General features: G+C 39.3%; 1 protein-coding gene across 1 annotated transcript; it reads right to left on the reverse strand.

The window, feature by feature from the left end:
* Window positions 1-1,357: 1,357 nt before the first annotated feature.
* On the reverse strand, window positions 1,358-8,735 carry LOC102221180 (breast cancer metastasis-suppressor 1-like protein-A). The gene is made up of 10 exons (XM_005816356.3): window positions 8,449-8,735; window positions 8,149-8,239; window positions 7,684-7,811; window positions 7,522-7,601; window positions 7,317-7,413; window positions 6,633-6,722; window positions 6,475-6,539; window positions 6,361-6,400; window positions 6,102-6,231; window positions 1,358-2,662 (listed from the first exon to the last, which is right to left on the reverse strand). The coding sequence occupies exons 1-10, from the start codon at window positions 8,582-8,584 to the stop codon at window positions 2,545-2,547; spliced, it is 975 nt and encodes a 324-aa protein (XP_005816413.1). The 5' UTR covers window positions 8,585-8,735; the 3' UTR covers window positions 1,358-2,544.
* Window positions 8,736-22,003: the final 13,268 nt, after the last annotated feature.

Below are 22,003 nucleotides of genomic sequence, written 5' to 3' on the forward strand. Positions count from 1 at the left end.
AAGGCTTGCCCGCTTCCTCGTAATGGTATTCCCAGCGAGAGAGAAAATCCTCTCGCTGGGAGTGCTGGTTGCCGGAACAGCTAAATATTTTTAATATTTAAATATTTTAAATTTTTTCGTGACAAAGACACTCGCGAGCCGGCTAAGTGACATCCTTAGCGGGAAGGGGGCGAGTTTTAGACGGCTCGTGTTTTGTAGTGGACTGCAGCTGCAACTCCATCTCCTTTTAAAAACACTGTAAAACCACAAATATGCATCCATCTACATATCATTTAAACTAATGTATTAACTTATTTTTCTTGTGTCTTGTGACGTATACTGTGCTGTCAGATCAGCACAGGCTGTCACCACCGGCAATCACATGACTGCGACTAGTCGACATGAAATGTAAAAACTCGCGAGACGTCATAGAGTCGACTAGTCGACTAATTGGTTCAACCCCTAGTCAAGGGTCAGGAAAAGGTGCAGCTAACGTCCCTTCAGATTCCACACATTCTGGACACAAACTGCAGATTTTTACCTTCAGGTCGGTGCTACAGAGCGCTACTAGCAAGAACCAGTCCCAAATATTTGAGAGTAATTCAATCTTGTCTTTCTCTTTTGTATAAATAATCATGCTGGGGGATTGATTCTCTTCAGCACAGAGAAGTCGTTCAGAGTGGATGGGAAGATGAATGAAGGGTTAGAGTTAGGGATTTTAAGAGAGTAAAAAATACATAAAATTGTTTAGTTTAAAGCACATCACTGACAAAATACAAACCTACAGTATATACAGAGAGACAAAAGAATCTTGTGGCAAGATTATATCCCACCAACATAACTTATCCTGTGGTCCTTGGAAAGAGGAATGGATAAAAATGTCTGGATCCAGACTTCTGCAGAGCTGCTGGAGATAAAACTTGCAGTTGAAACAGAAGGAAAAAAGTCATCCATTATAGTGCAAACACTTTTTACCATTAGGAAAACATTTTGAAATCCATGCAGCATCTTTAGACTTTGCATTAGTTTGTCCTGCTGTATTACACAAGTAAATTGTGTTCAGTTGTAATGTGGGGAAAAAAGTGAAGAGGCTTTTAGCTAGATGATGCTAGCAGAGTTTTGCAAAGCACAGAATCTTCTTCAAGTGCAAGGCCACCTTGAACGTGGGATATGAGCTGATAATGAAGATTAGGCATCGTTACACCAATAGAAGCAACTGCCTTGTGCCTTATCACAACTAAAAACTAAGAGGGTGTTTTGTGGCGTGTGACACGGCTTTGGATCCGTCGGGTGTAAAGACACCCCTTTCTTTGTTTTACTCATTTGTAAACCTTTGAGTGTCCCCGCTTTAGTCAATCTTCAATGATTAATACAAGCATAGGCATGACTTTAGGTTTTTATTTTTGATTGTTTCATGTACAAGAAATCATGATGAATTAAGTAAAAAAAACAAAAAAGAAAAAAAAAACAGTAAAAATGACAAGACTTTGTGTCAAAAGTTTTCGTCAGAAAAAGCCACATTAGGCTTCCTGTATAACTTTTCTTATGATTTATGCACAAATACCTCTCAGTTCAATACCGCTGGCAGGTAATATTTGATGTAGACAAATCAAAGTCAGATAAAGCTCTGAAGAAACAAATAAATGTTCACAGGAAGGCTGGAGGGATGGATGAATCATATGTTTTTCATTTTTTTATCCTCCGTATTTTTTCCTTCTCTGACCAGATGAGCTTTATAGATTATTTTTTTAGTTTAAACAAAGACGATGACGTAAAACAGGAAAGAGAACGAAGCAAGTGAAGCAGAATGGCACTAAGCTTTACACATCCGGTCACAGAAACGCAACCTAATTTTTAACTCCACCTCTTTGATCGCAAAGCGGAGGTACCATTAGCATTAGCCATTTGGCAACATTACAAGACGAAAAGAAGAGTCACAAAACACAACTATATACAGGGGTAGTAGTGCTTAGAGGACAGAAAATGGTGTTAAGTTCCACTAAAAACATCAAGAGGTCATTAAACACAAAGGTTCCTAAGTTGATTTCAACATTATGACACTGTTTGTTGCCCAAATAAGATTCTAACTAAATTTCTCTACGAGCATGAAATTCAAGTTCAGAGGGTTTTTCTTCCACACGCTCACTGACCCGCTTCAGTCCTCCTGGTGGCGAAAGCAGCACTGAGTAAGGCTTAGCTGCGCTGAAAGGTCGAGACCTCCTTCCTCCCTCCCACCAGCCGTCAGCGGCGGCGTCCCGACCCAGAAAGGCACTCGACTGAGCTTTGCGCTTCACAGTTAGTTTCTCCTCTCCCCCTCTCGTTTCTCATTAGCAGCACTTCGCATTGATCTCCGCTCCAGAGAAAAATGACGCTTTGTGAAAACGGCGTGTCGAATCGCGCGTGAACACGGACGATCCTCTCGTACGGAGAGCGTCGGTAGGTGTGTGTTAGCGTTTAGACTGTGTGTGGTAGGATGGAAAGAGATGTAAGATGGAGGAAAGACACAGCGGAGATGGATACAGGAAAGGGGAGGGAGAGGGTGTTAAAGTGTTGTTCTTGCCTCCTCTAGGAGTGCTTGATGGTGTATTTGCCTTTCTGCAGCTGGGAGATGTACAGCTTGGACTTGGTGCCATCAAGCCGCTTGAACCACACCTCATCGTTGTTGATGGTGGTGATGATGGCGCTGCAAGGTGACACACACACACACACACAGATATAAGGACATGCCGAAGCATTAGCATGTGATACCACAGACAGTCACTTTCCCATTAAGTGCTCAGCCTCCATTGTTGGATATTTGCATGGGAAAACAACCACCGGAAACTTTGCCATGGTTACGGGAGAAGAAAAAAACAAAAAGTTGGATCTAGACCAACATTTTATGGTGTTTGGGAATTTGACTGGTTATCAAAGCTGCAAAAAGCATCAATGTACTCACATTCTCTGGAATATTTGCTACCCAAGATAATAAACAAAAATGTTTTTCTATGTATTATCAGTATTATGATTGTGCCTTGAAAATGTATCCCTGAAACTTCCTCAAATTTTGTAACATCGCCCTGTGTGATTTTAAGTGAGAGAACAACAACAAGACAAACGACTAAGTTGAACGTAAATTATTCAAGGTTTTCAAAGTGTCTGACAAATGAGAATCTTAAAAAAAAAAGAAAAAAGGGTTGCAACTAAATTATTTTAGCAACTGATTAATCAGTTATTCTGACAGTCGGATAACAATTCTACAGATTTTTAATTTAAGTATTTTTTTAAACTATTAGAAATATATAAAAAAGCACAACTATTACACAATAAGAAAATAAATATATTATTGCTTAAAATGCGACAAAATTTGCAATCCTTTAGTAAATCTGAACTGAGTGAATTTTCCACTTGAACAGTTTGGGCTAAAACATTCTTACAAAGATGAATTTATCTTAAATGCAAAATGTATAAACTTTTTGTATGGTTTTGGCTTAATTACTGTTATGAATATGGGTTGTTTTTTTTTCAGCAGATGACCATTTGTTTAAGCTTGTATACTCCAGTTAACTATTAATCGATGACTAAATTAGTCCACAATTATTTCAACAATTGATTAATCATCTTAGCCACTACAGGCTTGAATGACTTAAGCTTGTTGTAATAAATCAAAAGTTTTAAAATATGAATCTTTTTCCTTCCGGTTCACAAGAATTTGCTACTTTGTGTTGGTCTATCCCACAAAATTTTAATTAAATGATAAATAATGAGACAAACTGTGGAAAAGTTGATAGCGTACGATTACTTTTGCGAGGAACATAAGCCTGCCTCATAGTGCATCATAAATTTATGCAGGCATGACCTTTGACATTTATGTTTAATTTCTGCGTTGCTGATTTTATCTTCCTGGAGCCACATGTGACCATATTTGGACAGAGAGATAAGCTGAAGAAGGATCCCTGAAATCCAACTGGACAACAGGGTGTTTATCTAAGGAGGAATGTCTGTGAGGAAGTGAATAGTTTTCAAAATGGCCACATTACGTTTCTCCATTTGTTTATCCAAGAGCTCTGAGATTCTCTCCCACGGAGAGCTTCAGACATGCCCTGGCTCTAGTCCGCGGGTTTTCTGCAGTTCCATTTTCCACATGGATTCGCCTAATGCACATTTAATCACACATTGAGCACATATCGAAGTCTTAACAGTGCTCTCACCAGCACTTCTAGAGTTGTCGGGTGTCAATCTGAGCAGAACGAAGAGCTAAAACGCCGGGTTTCAAACAGAAGGTTGTGAGGTTCTGCAGGAACGTGTTGATCTTACATAACTAGTTTCATAAATCCAAAAGAACATTTTACTGCAGTTTAATTTCACAGTTTGTGCTGTAAACTGTAGCTGTATTTCATCTGGCTTTGCTCCTTTATTGTACGCATCAAACCATTCAGACATGATTAATATACACGTTAATGACCATCTGAAAATTAAGCTGCATTTTCTGCAGCATGAATGGAGTTTATTCTGGCCGGATATCTCAGAAATGAAGGATCTCTGCTGTTTATGGTTAGGAAAACAATAAGTTTCTCTAAAGAGAGAACGAAATGTAAACTGTAATAATTTGGTCCTGAGTTTACGATATGTGTAAAATCCTGGTTTATGGAGAGTGCAGCGCGATGCTGGTTCCTCTGAATATAGATAATGACTGTTCCAGAGAGGAAGATGAACAAAATCTAAAAATGTGCCAGTCTTATAGCTTCCTTCACTTTACATCCCACATGGCTAGAGTCAATGTTAGCACGTCAAAATAAACATAAAGGTAGTCGACCACAAACGAGCTAACCAGAGCATCCTGGCTATTTAGGATCCCCTTTATTTATTCAGTTCCTCCAGGATTTTGCAATTGTTTTAGAGATTGTTTTTGCAATCAAAATCACAGATTTTATGGTGCTTCTTCATAAATAATATGCTTTCCTTACTAAACTCCTTCCAAAATCTACCTGTAGGAGAAAAAATGAGAAAAACTAAGAAGCAGATAGACTGGACACAGAAACATTTTTTTTCTTCAAAGAACCTAAATAACTCGATCACGAACTATAACTTGATTTAAAGTAAGGCTGTGGCAGCAGAAGTCAGAAATTCTGCCATCTGCAGGTGGGAGTTAGCATAACTTTAACCCAACATTTTTGGCCAGTTTGTGTAAAAACTGCAATGAATTAATAATTTTTCACTAGCACAAAAAATGTCGGGATCTGTTGATTTTGCATGAATTTTGGGAGGGACTATTTATTGATTTCTCATGTTTTGCATTCTGATCAAATATAATGTAAGTAGCTGCATTTTCACTGCAAATGTGGGCAAAAATGTTTCGATATTCCACTGCTGAAAAACTGCAATTTTCAATTGTGATGCTTCCAACAAATAATATTGTTTTTTTTTTTAACTCGCGCATGAGCAAGTTTGTTTACACAATAAGTTATTAAAAAAAACATGGCACACCTTCATCCTCCTATCAATTCCTCTTATCGTCTTCGTTGGTTCTGCCAGTATCTGTTTGTTCCTAAAGTGATTTGTGTGATGCAAAAAAGTATTTACATTGAGGTTTTGCAAAACACACCAATTACCTTAAGGCCAAAAACAAATCACCTCATCTTATCAAAAAATGTGAGGTTGTTTTCTTTTAAATTGCTGTGTTTCCATTAAGCAAATTTATTTAATTCCAATTAGCACAATTGTATTATCAATGGAAACTCACACTTTTTGTCCATTTTCCAGGGAACTAGCAGCTCCTCATTCACCTGCTACTCTACTGTAGGAACTCTTAACATGAAAAGCTGAATGCTTACAATCAACAGATGAAACGTGTGAACCGTGGTTTTTGTCCCGTACGGTTAGCCGTGTTCAATAGTCAGTGCCGAGTGAACAAGTCTCACCTTTTCTACTGCAGCTATGCTTCTGTCTCTGACTTTCAATCACATATAGCAGAACAACAAAGGTTGCTTTGGTTTAATGATTGGGAGGAGGATCGATATATATCGGCACATGGCTGATACAAGACAACAGGCAGTATTCTGACCTCTTGTCAATCCGAAAATCCCCAAATTTTGTTGTTTTAGTTATTTTTTGCTCACCAACTCGACACCTTCCCATCGTACCTGGTTGGAAACTCGTCTTTTCTGTTGATGCAGATGGTCTGTCCCCTGCAGTACCACTGGTTGTCGTAGAAAAGCCGACCTTCCTCAGAGCGCGCCACATGGTGATGTCTGTCAGGTTTCACTGCAGGGACTTTCCAGCGAAACAAAAAGGGAAAAAAAAGTACAAAGCACTGAGTGAAGCCTTCCAGCGTTAAGCTTGGGTCGATGTCGGCGCTCTGCCAGGTATTGACTGTAGCCAAGGACGAGGGAAGACTCTTACCATCCACTTTCACCCGGTGCGGCGCCAAGGACGCCATCGCCTTTGAGGGAGGAAGAAAGGAAGAGATCAGAAAGCCTTCGCGCCTGTGATCTTTGTCCGCTTTTAGGATGTTACCTTTCTTATGGCCGTCCAGTCTTCAAGAATATCCAGGTCTTGCAGCATGTAAACAATATAAGGCCGTAGAAACAGTTAAAGCTAAGGAAAAAGCTACGGTCTTCACATGAGAAGTATTGAGAGGAGAACGATGAGCGAAGGGAAAGATGAAAGGATATCAGAAACGACAACAGGCTTCTTCTTCTTGACGGGACAGAAGGGATCTTTTTTCTTGTTTTTCCGAGCCTGCAGTCCATCATTCCATAACTCTGGAGGGCAAAGAGGAAAGATAAAACAATTTTATGACTAGTACCACAGAAGTTTGCAACCAAGGCAGGGGAAAGACAGTTCCCATTCTCTACTTCTCTATTTTAAATTGGTCAAGGTTTCCTAGGAATCTTTGTTTTCCTAGGGTATTAATTAGAGGTGACACAGAGGTCCAACTCTTATCGACGAGAACCAATATTGATCTTTCCACCCTGCACAGCGAGGAGGATGGTAAGAGACGTAGAACTGGATATCCAAAGCTCAAACACATGTGGAGTTTGCTAAACTGTGAGGAGGAAAGGCACCAACTGTATTAGCATCATTATAAGGACTTTCTTTCTGTCAGGAAACTTTCCTGACCTGGACTAGTTGTCTGAAATGCTTCACAAATTTTTCAAATTTGACGAGACTCAATGGTATTGGTAGCACAGAACCTTAATATTGGCTTACAATACTATGACAGCATGTCACACACTAGTATCCATAAGTAAATAAAAATATTTTCTGAAATATAACTTGTTGGATTTCTGCATTTTTCCCCAATTTAAAATAAATGTATATAAAGTACAACTATTCTGATGGTGGTTTGTTATTACCTGAGGTAATGTCAATACTGTGCCTGTCCTCCTCCAGTCTTCGTATCTTCTCTTCCAGCTCGCTCTGCACGGTGTCAAAAAGCAGCAGCTTCTCACTCTGAAAATACACACAGAGGGCAAAACTTTGACTATTTCTTCAAAACACCCCTCACAAGGCCGACACATACACATGTTTTCCACTTTCCACCGCATTTTGACCTCTCACCTCCCAGTGCTGGCAAGCAGCTTGGATTTCGCACTCGTATTTGTTCTTCACCGACTCCAGGCACAAGTCTTTGTAGATCCCTTTAGAAATACAGCATGAATGCGGTTAGACTGTTTGAGGTTAGAAGCCGCTGAAGGGGGGAAAACCCCCATCTCGACTGACCGGCTACTTTGGTCCGGATCTGCATGTTCTCCTGCAGGTTGGCCAAAGGCTCCAGGTACTCCTGGGCGCAGCCGGCCATCACCTCCTGAAGCTTTATCTCCACCTGGCTGAGGCGCTCCTTGTACAGCCTGAAAGGCAGAAAACAGGCGGATTTATTATCAGTGCATGTTTTGTTTCTGTTTTGTATGCTACATCCACAAACTTTAATGTAAGTGACTGTGTAACAAAAGTTAGCGCATAATTGGAAGATAATTTACACTGCTTTCATATTTTTAACCACTAAAAATTAGAAACTTTAACACTAAAGGTTACTTTTAAACTCATTTACCTGCAACAGACTAACGAAATTAATTACAAGTCACACCACACCTTTCAGAATTTACCGTTTTCCTTCCATTTGACAGAAATGAAGAGATAACAAACATCTTCAATTTGCTCTGGCTGTATATATATGTAATAACTTACTGCTCCTTCAGGTCGGTGAATTGTTTTTCTAGTGTTGTCATCTCATCCAGACACTCCATCCTCCTCCTCTCACAGTCCTCATCATCCATCTCTGTGAACGTGAACGCATCACAAGTCTGACATCACCTCGCATCAACTGTTTCTCTCATTAACCCCCACCTACACCTTCAATTACTGACTCCTACAAATTAAAGCTGGAAAAACATATTCTGTTTAGCAACATATGCAAAAACCCCCCCACCTATGTCATTTTCATTTTAATTTCGGCGTATATTGGTGTTTAGGGCCTGTTCGTCTTACCAGAGCTGTCTCCATCTTCAGACACGGTCGAGCTAACCGTGTCCTCCTCGTCTGTGCTGCTGCCGTCTTGCTCCGCAAAGTCCACCTCCATTTCTTCGTGGTTGCTTTCTTTCTTCTCCCGTGAGTGGACCGGCATGGCAGCTATCAGAACAGCCGGGGTTGACGGCGCGGCAAAGGCTTCACACTTAGCCCCCCTCCCGGAAAGAGGGGAAATGCGGCTCAGACTGCTAGCCGGTTAGCCAGCCTCGCTCTTCTGCATTCTCCCAGCTGGACACGCGATCATGGGCGCCGTCAACCAATCACAGCAGACTCTACACATGACAGCCAATCAGCTGCCGGCATTAGAAGTAGGCTACGTCAGCGGAGCGGTGGGGAGTTGTAGTTTTTATTCCTTTGTCCTGTAGCGTCAGGCACCGGAGTCTGACAGTTAACAGTTTGTGCACGCGCCGGAGGCGTTGTTAGCTTACACTTGAATATACATATTTATACGTATTTATGTTTATGGTTGTTATGGTTGTTATTGGCCGAGTCCTGCAATAGTTGGATGTTTTAGACAACAGTGTCAAAGATTTTACCTAAATAATTATTAAAGAAAGACTAAATTGTACAGTTTTTTTTTTTATGAAAGTGTTTGTCTTTTTCAGTATAATTTAAACAAAAATGTGAAACTTTTAATATAATTTTTTTATTACAAGCAACTGGATATACTTAGAAATAGGATTTCCCAAGCTTGACGTCACTACAATAAAATCGCAGGAATTCTGACCGTGAAATCCAGAGGTTATCAGAGTTACAGCAGGTTTGGTGTCCAACATGGCTGCAGTGGAATTAAAATAGTGAAAACTGAACTGTCATAAACAGCTCAGACAAATTCGGTCTCAGTCGGCGATGCTATACTATCTAAATCAAAAGTAGCATCTAGGAATGGGGTGGTGGTAACTGGAAGGACTATGAATCAATTACAATCTACAAAATCTCCATTTTATTTTCTGAATTCAAACACAAAAAGGAGCATGCTCACCGAAAGAGGTTGTACAGTACTCTATGTACCGCTTTTATGAGATCAAACTGTTATTGTGGAGAATTGTGCAACTCCCGCTGGGAACTTGGAAAATTCCAAGCAGTACAACAACAAAAACACTCAAAGAGATCAGCTACGGCCTCATCTGACCTGACAACTTTCTGCCGGTGTTTCACTGGCTCGTCCAAAGTTTCTGCTGAGAATTTTAAACGAGTGTTTAATGTTTTTCTTCAGCAACAGAGTCTTGCATAATGAGTCTTGCACACATGCCACTGCAGCTAAGCAATTTACCTATTGCTTTCATAATAAAAATGTTTTTTAAATACAGTCTCCTCTGTCAGAAATCTTCCTGGCTAAAGCTGGTTTTAAAATAATGCTTTCTCCTTCTGGATTCAATCATGGCTGTAACGACTGCTATTAATATGTTTTGCAACATTAAGACTTTGTGTCTTGGAGTTAATACTTCGGTAAGAGAAAACCTTTTATATGCCTTTTATCTGCTGGTTTCTTGGCTTCATAAGCCGTTTTGTAGATCCCCTGTTTTTCATATGTTCAATAGTTTTTAGATTTCTTTCTAAACTAAGAAAGAAATTCTTTCTTAGATTAGGAAGAATTTCTAATCTAAGAGTTTCTGCTTAGTTTTTGTCTGATAAGGGTTATGATGTAAACTAAGGGTTTTTCTCTGCTGCGTTTTGTAAAATACTCTATTCAACTGTTGTCAAGCTAAAACCACTTCTCTGTATTTTCGGTGAAAAACACAAAAAGCGACGTCGTTGTGAAGTGGAAAAAGTGACGCACGCATTTCAGCATCATGAAACAAATCAGATTTACAAACGCGTGGCGTGCTTATGTAGTCAGAAGCCCCCAGTTCTCCTGAGGGCAACCAGATGCAAATCATCGTAAATCTGACATATGAAGATGTTTTTTTACTCGCAGATTTAAAAAAAGTCCCCTCACCCTCCTTTTTATTTTTCTCCTTTGAATATCATTTTAATTTCAGAGTTTCGCTGTGTGGCCTGTGATCTGTTTGTATTCCTGCTGGAAACTGAAAGCAGTGGAGGTGAAAACAAAGGTAGAGCACCAAAGAGAGTGAATCACAGGAGTTGAGTCACCATGGTGACGGCAGGTCTTCACAGCAAAGGTGCGGCTGCAGAGGTGAGAGAGAGAGAGAGAGTGGAAGAGGCACGTAGCGCCCCGGGGTCAGAGTGATGGACGGACTGACGCCTGATGGAGACCTGAGATGTTGGCGTTGTCTCTGAAAGTGATGGGCGAAAGAAACAAGCGTTTGATGGACTAAACGTTTGTGACATGTCTAAAACTTGGAATACTGTTTTATAGCCCAACTCTGCCTTAATGCTCACAGCTTTATTCTAATTGATCTGCTTTTTGTTCACGAATGTAGCAAATTTCCAAAGGATTTTTGAGGAAATTACAATAAAGAGGGGGTGGGGACACAGAAAACAATTGAACAATGAGTTTTTGTTACAAAAAATAAATAAATAAAAGGAAAACAATAGTTTTTTTTCCAGCTACATCACAATTATCCACCACTTTCTGGGTTTGTTCCATGAAATTCCATTGAAACACAAAGAGGTTTTGGGCTACAATGTGGAAAAAAATGTTATGTTATCTTATCTTATGGTTTAAATAGACACATTACATTTTTTTATGCTTAATTCTAATAAAGTTTAAATTTGCGCTGTGTAACGGGGGTCCTGAATACCTGCAGTTTAGATTATCACCACATGGGGGCGGTCAAGATCTTTAACTTAGAAGGGTACAATGCGTGCTCTAATTATTCCTATTGATTGCAGTTTATTCTCCAAGTCAAAAAGTAAACAGTAAGATAAGTTCAAAAGAACTCAAGATAATAAAAATAATAATAATCAATAATGTAAAAAGGACTGAACAAAGAGAAAAAATAAATTCATGCACAAAATATGTAGCCCACCCCCCCAGCCACCAACTTATTTTCAGACTTCTACTGAGGGGTTTTAGAAACAGATTGAGATCAAGTAGTTCAGATTAAATCAGAACAATCAGATCTAAAGCCTGGGACTTTGTGCCACCTGGTACTAGCGACACCTACAGCACCAGAATACGTAGGCCCGGGCCTCGTCGAATCAAAACAAGAAGAATGTGAGACGGCAGTAAGAATCTGCTCAGCAGATTTTGTGGTTTGCCTCGCCGCCGCCGCAGCATTTCTGTGCCAGCCCCTGTCCGTTTTCGCAGGGCCTGTCAGGAAACTTTGGTGATTGAAATATGTAACCAGGTCACTACAGTGTGGAATCAGAAAGTGTGAGGATTCATTTGGTGTTTTTTTTTTTTCACACCACTCCCTCCCACCCCCCTACTCTGTCATTCATCATTTGTCATTTGTGCGCCACAAATAAAGGAGGAAAATAGGAGAAAGGTTAAAAATAAGACGAGACTGACTAATAGTCAGCTGAGCCTATTTTAAACTCTAATTACTTCTCCAATCTAAAACTGTGCTCTTGTCTCATCTGCATCAGCTCTGTACGGACGACAGTGGATTTAAAACGTTTCCACGCCCGTTTTGATCATTTAGTTTAAAACAACTTCTTCCAGCAAAAGGGTTAGAGAAGGAAAATCTAAGAAAAAACACCCGGCAACAACCTTAGTTGCAGAAGTGTGCACCCCCTCAAACATTTCTCTTTTTTTTCAGTTTAATAATATAGAATATGTGTTTCATAAAAGGTGCTGTGTCATTGTCCAAATTTGAAGTTGGGGAACTCTCTGGTTTGACCTGTTCCTGTGCAAAAACCAGAGAAGCTTGCTGACCCGGTTGGTCAGTACACGGCTTTTCTGAGCACAGAAAAACTACATAGTCTGCACAGAACCAGTCACTACATGTGTTCAGAAAGGCAAAAACACCACAGTTATCACTGTTTGTATGTCTGAAAGGACATATATGTCTGGGGTTTTTCATTAGAATAATGAACTACTGTAAGTAGGTCAATGAAATCAAGAAAATCCACTTGGCTGAATCCATTTAATCTCGAATTTTAATCCTTAAGGTATGAATACCTCACATAGTCCAGAGATTTCCAGGAGTAAATGGTTGCTCTGTACAGACGTTTGAACAAGAACAACACCAAAACAACTGCATTTATGTTCTGGCACTGCAGTAGTGTCCAACACCGTGGCTTCAAAAGGAAAGAAAACATAACTGCACAGGGTCTAAATGTAAAACAGTCGTTTTGGATTTTAAAGTTGAACTTGAGCTTCCTCAAATGTTCCTCACATTTGAAAAGAAAAACCAAAAAAACGTTCAGGTGGTCGGCTTAAATTTGTTTCCGCTGTGCTTGTCGAACTTCACCGTTACAAACTGGGCTACTTCCTGCTTTTACTCAAGCAATATTATGAATTTGAACTGTTTAACAAGTTAAATACCAAGCTAACCAACGAACTACAATGGACACCTGCTTGAGGACCAGCTGTTCTGTGAAACATGGCTCCAAATTATTCGTGGAAAATTGGCGTATTCAGAGAGTCTTTGGTAGAGCATAACAAAAGGATTAAACAAAAATTGCAAGCTGGATACTTTCTTTTAAAGGTTTTATTGGCTCTAGTGGGCTTTATTTGATAGTGAATCGACAGGAAATAAGAGAAGGGAGAAGATATGCGGCAGAGGTCTCCAGGCCGGGAATCGAACCTGCGACTGTCACGTCGAGAACCAAGGCCTCCATATGTGGGTTGTGCTGAACCCCTGAGATAAGCTTCTATAGCAGTGCTAAGAGGGTTTCCACTATGTGTATTACTGCATATTGAGGTATATCAGGTGTTTGAACAATTGAAAAAGGCCCTAATGAATGTTTTTAGAGGTCTCTCGAGAACCTTTTTGAATTTCAGCTATTCGGGGGCGGTTGTGGTCCCTGACCCCCGAGAACACCAGGGTTCCACTGTAAATGATTATTATCATATTGGCTCAATCACATGGGTATCTTAGGGCAACAAGACTGACGTTTTATGTTGGAGAGCCTTTGTCATTTGTAATTAGCTGGGGCTATTATGGTTATTGATATTTCACCCCATAAAAGCAACATAAAAAAAACAACAACAACAAAAACAAGCAAGGCTGCTCTAATTAATTATCATTTTGAAAGGCAGAGTGGTGTTTAATTGTGACGTATTAATTTAACTATTTGAAAGTAACATCTGCAGACATTACAACAGGTTTGGCAAGTTTAAAATCTTTTATTTTTAAAATTTGGACCAGGTGTGTAAAATGTGCCAAGCATTCAATCCATCACCACAAAATAAAAATAAAAAATATGCTCCTGGGGGGCCCCCTGGTGGTGTTGGGGCCTTGAGCAGCCGTTTAAATCACATATGCCTTGGGCCGGCTCTGCTTTTGCGGGTTAGATTTTGACGACTGGTGCAAATCAACACTAAAAACTAAGCAGAAGACCGAACTGACATCGGCTGTAGCGTGTAATTGAACATGTCATCTCTGGTGAGAAATAAATTAGAACGCCCCCACACTTATTCCATATCAAAATGCCCAAAGTTACACATAAGGGCATCACATCCTGTGTGCATAATAGACACATCATTACTTTGCATTTTTGAAGGAGTTTTGCCCCTCAGACATCTAAGTTCGGTGCGCTGCATTAGTCAACATGCCCGGGTCTGACTGTTCAAGCAGGTTCACCCAGAAAACTATGCTGCAAGATGCTTAAAGATATAAAACCACAAAGAGGGACTGGAATTTACATATTTTGACACCAGAATGGAGGACATGTTTGACGTAAACTAAATACGCCTTTCCAGGGAAAGACTCTATCATATATGAAGCATGAAGATAAACGTGTTATGGCAATCAATAACTTCCATTTGCATCTCTCTTTCTACCAAAATCCGGATGACAAAAGCCTTCAGTTTGGTGCTTTGGTCTCAACTAGCCCTTTTGTTAAGGACAATTTTGTTTACAGAGACTTCATGATGAATTTCATTGGTTGTTTCTGTTTATTTATTTCTGGATATTTAAAATGTCTTCCTTCTCCAGTGTTAAATGTTCAATAGAATTTAAAGTAGAAGGATTTCTGAATACATGTTCTTGCATTATTATGCCGTTGCCATTATATTACGTGAAAATGCTCTCAAAACAACAACATCATCGCAATAACGTCTTTATCGTCCACTTTCTTTTCCAGAGATAAAAATACATAAATTAGAGATTTGTATGTTCATATTTCTTAATAAAGAGATGAATATGTAATGGGGGATGACTAAATTCATAAAATACATAATGTTGGCGGTTATTTTAAAAGGTTGGAATGCAAATGGGCAAAAAAAAGAGAGAAAAGTTTAGACTGTCAGATTTAATGGATATCTGCATATGGAGGATATGACTTTTTTTTTTTAGCCTAAAAGAAAACATACACTCTGTCTTGGCGTAAAAATTTGCATTGAGATTACCATTTCGACACATTCACCTCTACCTGTTGTCGTTTCAGTTTCAGCCATGTCTCTATGGCAGTAAAGGAAGTTATCGTGGTGCGTCGTGCAACTCGTTTTACAAATGCTCCAGTGGATCGCATATAAAATTGTGGTAAGGGACGACAGCCTTCAGTAGGGCTTCTATCAACAAAACAAACAAACAAACAAACAAACTGTATGTGTGTGTCTGTGGAAATGCAAAAAAAAAAAAAAGCTTCTATCACCGTGGGAATGCTTCGGGACGGAAACCAGGGTATTACCCCTTCTCCGAATAACGCCCACGCTTCCCCGAAAAAATATGCATTTGCACATTCAGCATGAAACTGAGTCTTCAGAGAGGGAGCATGTCGCAGTTTTCTCTTCTCAGCCTCACTTTGACAGTATCGATCTATGCACCGACTCTTAGATGTCTCCTGTTGTGCTTTCAAAACCATAACAGGAGACACAAAGGAGGAAGCAAGAAAAAAGTCCATTATGAAGAATACACATTCAGAAACCTGTTTGAACTGCCTCTTTCAAGTCAGCGTCTTTTATAACAGATTTTTTTTTTTCTTTTTCTTGGAAGGACATAAATATAAAGGTCACATGATCACCCACAATAAGCATCCGATATACAGTAAGTGTATGGTCCAATACCTTTAAAAACTGTTACTTATGATGAATTTGTGCAGCGTCAACATGCAGGGCCAGATCAAGAGTATGAAAACGGACATAAACTAAAAAACAATAGTAAAATTATACACGTCTGAGCATCCACATAAAAACTAATAAAGTCAGGAATTGCAGCATTGTATTCGAATAAAGTTGCTAAGCTTCAGCTATCTGATAAACTAATCGTAGGTCGCCATCTTGGTTGAGGCCGGTAAAGTTTGATGTAAAGAAGTTGAAGCCTTAAGACTCCGCCCCTCTTCATTTGCATACGGTAAAGTAAAACCAGGAGGCTAAAAGCAACACATGGAAGTAGAAATACTTGCACGGGGAAAATTAATTGATTAAGTAATTTAGAAGACGAAAACGCATCTATAAGGTGAATCAAAAAATATGCTTTTCTTTTTGATCATGTCAGTTTTGTCCCCCGTACACGAGGAGGCCAGGGGGCAAGAACCAATGTCCCGCATATACTTTCCTCCTAAACAGACAATAAATGTCTTTATTTACTTATTCATTTAAAATAAACAGCACAACATGCCCAGTCTATTAATTTCTATGACGCAACAATGCTTTGTAACGCTACATGTTATGCTACTGAGCAGCCTGTTTATTTTCCTACATATGATCCCACATTTGTAAGGAAAATCTATTTGTCTGTTAAGCAGATCTATCCTCCAAGATGTCAGCAGAGCCGGGTTCATCATTGGTTCTCATGTTTTGGGAGAGCAGCGGATGGCTTTGCCTGTACTCACCTCAAACCCCGTCGCACACCCGGGGGATCCGCTGGGGACCCCACAGCAGTGTCTGACCAAGGTAGTGACCAGGAAGTGGAGCGGGTGCCACACTGTTGTGACTTTGTGCTTTTCCCCTCCTGTTTGTTAAAGGTATAAATGAATAATAAAAAAAAACCATGCTCTCTTTCTTCAAACTTCAATGATCTGATAACAAGTAACACCAAACAAGAGTCAAATGCGGAATAAGCTAAGAGAGGATTTGGATCATCTTTTACGATAAAACCAACAAACTCAACTCTTCTGCTCAGACCAAAAATCCATTGTGTTTATAAAGTGTGGCCCTGTTTAAGGGGGAATAAACAGGATTTCCAACGGAGCAAGATTTATTGCTAAGAAGCATTACACAAACATAATCTTCTTTTCTGCTTAGTACATAATCATCTTCAGTGTCTATTTTAAATTTCACTCATTCATTCATCCCAATTCCACTTTATTTATACTTTTAATCTAATGAGAGCAGATTTAAGCAGTTGAATCTTTGTTTTCTTTTCTGTTTTCCTCTGCTACTCCAAGATGCTAAGTGGTTTTCACTGGGCTAGCCGTTTGAAAAACTCCCCCGAAGCGCCCCTGAATACAAGCAACACGCTGGCAGGGTGTTGCAGGAACATTTCGTTCCTCAAAAAAAAAAAAAAACACTGCTTCCTTTCACTTTATCAGATGGGTGTGAAGGTTGTGAAGATGTGGGTGTTGAACTGCTGTGTCACGGCACCCACACCAGAAACGTACCGGCTTGGGCTGACTGTCAGTTACTGTAAGGTGGAGCGAAAGCTTCCTCCTGAAAGGAGGGAATCTGTCATGAATGACATGCACACATCTGGGAAGCTGAAGCTGTTTTTAGCAACATTCAGAAATGTGACTAAAAATTAAAAAAAAATCTCACATATTGTGGAGGTGGCTACAGTCATCGCGTTCAAAACGTGCTTCAGTAATTCTTGAGAAGAGGGATAAAACAGGTCCTATGGCTAAAGCACAACATTTGAATAAAATATTCACAAAGTATAATTTTTTCAAATATCTGACTAAACTAACGTGGGCCATGTCAGCGCAACAATGTATAGAATTTTATAGAAGGTACGTCTCTGGAGCAACGCTGGTAAGATCGTTGTTAAAGGGTTAATAGAGGAGCCATGTTGTGATGACTTCCTTAAAGCAGTTTCAGAAAAACTAGGAGTTCAAAACAAAAAAAAAATACTGTTACGTATCTCATTGGATGATTGGATTATGCAAGAATCCTTTAACTACTTAGTTTAGAAAATTTGCATCAAGGAAAGGTTGTTTTTTTTAAAAAAAAAAAACAAAAAAAAAAAACCTATTTGTTTTAATTATATTGTCTGCCTAGTTTTAGACACTTCCTTTGCTAATAAGGAAGCAAAGCTCAAAACAGAAAATGAGCTCCAGGTCACGGTTAAACTGTTTTGTATGATCCATTTGAGACAATTCACAAATTGTTCTTCAAGCTGCTCAGACACTGAATTCCAGTTTTCCTTGCGATATAAATTGAATAATTAATGTTGTTTTATGTATTTTTCCTTTATTCTTCAGAAAAACACATGTAAAAAAAAAAAAAAAAAAAAAAAAAAAAAATTATATATATATATATATATATATATATATATATATATATATATATATATATATATATATATATATATATATACTGTATATATATATAAAGCATCTGGCATATGCCATATACGCCAGAGGCTGCATATATTAGTTTAAATCTAATATTTGCGTATAATCCAGATTATGTCAGCAGTTCTCAGTCCAGTCCTGAAGCTAAGGAGCAAAACGTCTAAAACTCAACCAAAAAAGAGGAATTCTTCTAAGCAAAAAAAAAAAAGCTCAATCATCAAGTCTCCAACATCTAAATATCAAACTAACTGTATCTCAACGGCCTTGTCTTCAAACATTTACATCTTCACACCTAACATTAGCGCCCCGTGAAAAAAGGGATGGTGATAAACAGCTGGGTGGTGAATAAATCTTTCACTTATTTCACAAATGTCAATGTGTTCCTTGAAGTGACAACAGTCCGTGCTCTCCAGATATTACACACGTTTCAGTTTCACCATTGAACCATGATGCAGTAATGTAATTTCAGTATTAATAGATATACGTTCACACACACACCCTGCCCACTCACAAGTTTACCACCTTTGGAAAAAGAGAAGAAGAGAAAAGAAAAAGGGAAACCGGACGATGTAACTGCATCATAATCTTCAATAATCAGTAGAGCGAAATGAGTGATCAAAGAACACATTTCAATTTCTTTCCCCCACCCCCTCGAGTCTTGCAGTTGTTTGGTTATTGACAAAAAGATACCAAGCTTCGTACGATTACCGCTAACACAAAATATAACCAAACGTAAAGCAATACAAGCCGTGTTCAAAAATATCCTAACATAATACATGATGTGATATTTCTACGTGTCAGTGAGGCATGTCATCATCTCTTCTTGAGAAAAGCCTCTGCAGATTTACTGCCGCTCCGTTGTGGCGTATGAGGAAAGCATGTGCTACGTGGGTAAGCACGGTACGTGGACTTCGTACGACATCATGTTGCATCATGTCTCTCAAGGATGAGTTCGTATTCACACTCCTTCCTTTTGTCGGGCGGGTGCGTACTGGGACGGATGAAGCCGAATTTACTGCATGTCACTGCATCAGGATGGGGTGTGTGTTCCTTTTAAGATGATGTCACCATCTTATATTTCGTTTATTTATTTCCATAGGTACAACTCAACTGTTTCACTTGGAGTATTGTGAGCGCTCAATACTCCAATAAGTATCCCCAGCTGTTAGCCTGATTAAACAGAAAGTAGGTCAACCTGCTATCGGTTGGAGCAGGTCAGTGAAGACAGAGTGTCTGCATAGCGTAACATGAGGTTAATGTTGTTGTCAGGAAACTGCTGCAGCATTTGAGCTGGTCTTTGGTAGACTGCAGCAGTTGTCTGTGTTTATATCTTATAGTTATGCTAGTGCCATATTAGCTGCATTTTGATTACAAATATAAGCAAATCTTTGTGTGTAAAAAGCATCATAAATAACAAAAATAAAACCTGCAAGATCAGTTTCTCTTTAATTAGGCTATATAATGTGTGTTCACTTGTTGCCGTATGTTTGTTACTGAAATAAAAGAAAATTTTTGTATTTATTTATTTGAATGCACATTTTTTGCCCCCTACAGAATCGAACCACTTCGTTTTCTATATCCGCTTATCTCACGTGTGTCAAACTCAAGGCCCACGGGCCATGTCCGGCCCGCCGTACGTTTTTACGTGGCCCTCTGGACTGACGGGACACGTAAATAGAACCGTCAAGATAACATTGTGCTGAAATATTATTATATCAATCAAAGCAAAGCAGTTTTTATTTATTTACTGCCAAATTACATCAGTCAGCCCCTCCAGTTTCTTGCGAATTATCGTGGAAATTGACTGTTTACTCCCACCTGCAGATGGCAGTATCTCTTCCAGCTGCGTCTGCTTTACTTGATGTCAAGTTATAATCCATAACTTGACATCAAGTTAGTAATAACGTCACACTTACCATCATACATAAGCGCAAACATTTCTAAATTAGTACCAAAAACACTTTGATTTTTATTGCAAAAAAATTCACAAAAACAATTCTAAAATCCTGGAGGTACTGGAAAGATTTTCAATATTATTTAATTTTAAGAATTGACTCATATTTTAGCTGTTTTGTTTACAGGTTTTTATCAATACATTCTGGCACAAGCAGCAATTTAAGGACATTCAGGATCTTGATTTGAAAATGAGTTTGACACCCCTGGCCTTTCTCACTTAAATGTAACACATCCATTATGAATGGGGGACATTTTCAAAGTTTAAGTTTCATATTTATGGAATGTGCCATAGAACTAAGGCAATTTTTTATTTTAGTATTTTTTTTGTTTTTTGCAAGAGTCCAACACGTGAATGGGAAAGTCTCAAAGTACAAAAAAGCCGTTTGTGTGGCTGAAAATTTAAGCAGTCAAGTATACATGTGGTTGTTTTTTGACCATATGAGGGAAAAATTGGGAAAGTTCTTTTATTTTTTACAGTATTTTACGGGGTCAGCCGACTGCATCAGCTGACCAATGCTGACGCGGCACTTCCCCAGTCCGCAGATAGGGGGCAATGCGCAGCACATTTACACAACTGATTCAGCACCTGCGCTCTCAGCTGCTTGTATCCAGGCAACCGGCGGGGTAAACAGAGCAGATATGGACAGGGACACTTGAAAACGACGACGAAGAAAAAAAAAAAAAAAAAACATTTTCAAGTGGAAGTTCCAGTATTTCTCATGTGGGCTGAATATCTGACAATGTAAGCAGGCAATCTGAAAAATCACAGCAGAGAGAGAGAGAGAGAGAGAGAGAGAGAGAGAGAGAGAGAGAGAGAGAGAGAGAGAGAGAGAGAGAGAGAGAGAGAGAGAGAGAGAGAGAGAGAGAGAACAGTTTGTCCCCAGATTCCTCATTATGATCGTTGGCGGAGGCGCAAGAATGTGCGGAATTCAGCGGAGACAGAGAGGAGACGGCGCGTGCTTACATAACTGACGTTCATCTGATGTCAGACGCGATCTCAGGGTAACCACAGCCCCGTTCTGGGCGGGTATCGACGTGTGCGTGCGTTCTGGTTAGTGTGGCAAAGGTGTGTGTGTGTGTGTGTGTGTGTGTGTATCTCACAGAGGTGCGACTGCATCGCGCTCCTTGGTTACCGTTGCTATGTTTACGGCCAAGCCTCACCTTTTTCTTTCTCTTTTTGCGCAAAGCAAACAAAAAGTGATCCTGGGAATTTTTCTTCTTCTTTTAATCTTAAATGTCAAGAGGGATGTGGGTTAGCCCAGACAGGTAGCTGTGTCACGCACTAGAGCTAAGAACACTGAGGGCTTTCCTTCTGCAGGAGGGGAAACATTTGTGACTACACACACACACACACACACACACATATATATATATATATATATATATATATATATATATATATATATATATATATATATATATATATATATATATATATATATAACCTGACAGGGTACACCTATGAAGTGAAAACCATTTCAGGTGACGACCTCTTGAAGCTCATCAAGAAAATGCAGAGTGTGTGCAAAGCAGTAATCACAGCAAAAGGTTGCTACTTTGAAGAAACTAGAATATAAGGGGTATTTTCAGTTGTTTTACACTTTTTTGTTTAGTGCATATTTCCACATGTGTTATTCATAGTTTTGATGCCTTCAGTGTGAATCTACAATGTCAATAGTCATGAAAATAAAGGAAACTCATTGGATTAAAAGGTGTGTCCAAACCTTTGGTCTGTACTGTATATATATATATATTCACATCAGGGACATGTTTGAATTTCCTACCAAAAGAAATAATTTCTGGCTTGTACTTTTAGTATTTTCCTGCACAGGTTTTTGCCTTGAGCTGGAACTAAGTCGTGACTAGGTGGGTAACTCCAGACTGTCGCCGTTGTGGAACAGCTGTTGCTTTCAAAAGGGTGGCACTAACTAGAGAATACCCCCAGCAACCAGCTGTCTGTCTTTCTTTCCCAAGAACAAAGAAGCAGGAGAAGCGAGGAAATCCTCTGTCTCTTTAAAGCTTCACTGTGTGTTTT

The sequence above is a fragment of the Xiphophorus maculatus genome, chromosome 15 (assembly GCF_002775205.1).
Source record: "Xiphophorus maculatus strain JP 163 A chromosome 15, X_maculatus-5.0-male, whole genome shotgun sequence".
Classification (NCBI taxonomy): Eukaryota; Metazoa; Chordata; class Actinopteri; order Cyprinodontiformes; family Poeciliidae; genus Xiphophorus; species Xiphophorus maculatus.

What these genes read in the sequence shown, in the direction of transcription:
- LOC102221180 (XM_005816356.3), bottom strand. Translation starts at nt 8,584, where the DNA reads ATGCCGGTCCACTCACGGGAGAAGAAAGAAAGCAACCACGAAGAAATG. An exon ending in TGAAGATGGAGACAGCTCTG is followed by an intron (nt 8,240 to 8,448) that starts GTAAGACGAACA and finishes TCACGTTCACAG; the next exon opens with AGATGGATGATGAGGACTGT. An exon ending in GCACCGGGTGAAAGTGGATG is followed by an intron (nt 6,232 to 6,360) that starts GTAAGAGTCTTC and finishes TTCGCTGGAAAG; the next exon opens with TCCCTGCAGTGAAACCTGAC.